The 745-nt window shown below is 52.2% G+C and overlaps 1 protein-coding gene across 1 annotated transcript in view; it reads right to left on the bottom strand.

Moving 5' to 3' along the window:
- LOC104162892 (natterin-3-like) overlaps positions 1–400 on the bottom strand; it is a gene marked incomplete at its 3' end in the record, with an annotated part of 2486 nt that extends 2086 nt beyond the window's left edge. Inside the window, exon 1 of the mRNA XM_009701727.1 lies at positions 391–400. Coding sequence (XP_009700029.1) covers positions 391–400 — 10 coding nt within the window. The remainder of the gene's footprint in view (positions 1–390) is intronic.
- Between the last annotated feature and the right edge of the window lie 345 nt (positions 401–745).

Genomic DNA, 745 nt, shown 5'->3' with positions numbered 1-745 from the left:
GGGGGGGTGTCACCCCTCTGAGCACCCTCTCGCCATCCCGCACCCCGGCGGTGACTCCTAGCCAGGAGCTGGGTCATGGCCATATCCTGAACGTCCCTTTGTCCGCCTGGTTTTTGGGGTGAAATCCCACCTGGCCGTATTGACACAGCTTTAATTTTTAACCAGCCAAGAGGAAAAGCTGGGAAAAGGGAGAGGCCAGAAAATGCAACACAGCACCCGCTCATAACAACTTTTTTTTTTATTTTATGACATTTCTTCTATTATTTTATTTAATTTCTTTAACAATTCTTTTCGAGGAGCTAGGAAGCATCCCTTTTCCCCCCCCGCGACGCAGCTAAAAAATATCCCAAATAACCTCAAACCGTGCCCCCGCAAAGCGTCATACCTCACGTCTCGGCATCCCGCCAGCCGCCTCCGGAGGCTGCGATTTAAATAGCAATTTTTAATTCCAAAAAAATGGATTAATTTTGGCAGCCCCACAGCCACGGCCTCCTCCCAGTCCAGCAAACCGGCAGAGGACGGGCGTTCGCTCCTGTGGGGCTCCCAAATGGCCGGCTCCACATTTTTGGGGCTAAACCCAACCATTTACCTCGCCTCTGCTCCCGCTTCGACGTAAATCCCTTTTTTTGGGGTGTTTTCAGTCCTTTTTGGGTCAATTCTAGACCGGAGCGGTGTTTTCCAGTGCAGCTTGAGCTCACCCAGGGACGCGCGGGGATGCGCGAGCCTTGGGAAAGGCCAAAGTCTG

Source organism: Cariama cristata, unplaced genomic scaffold (assembly GCF_000690535.1).
Source record: "Cariama cristata isolate BGI_N322 unplaced genomic scaffold, ASM69053v1 scaffold28036, whole genome shotgun sequence".
Lineage (NCBI taxonomy): Eukaryota > Metazoa > Chordata > Aves > Cariamiformes > Cariamidae > Cariama > Cariama cristata.
This window is presented reverse-complemented; position numbering and strand designations above follow the sequence as displayed.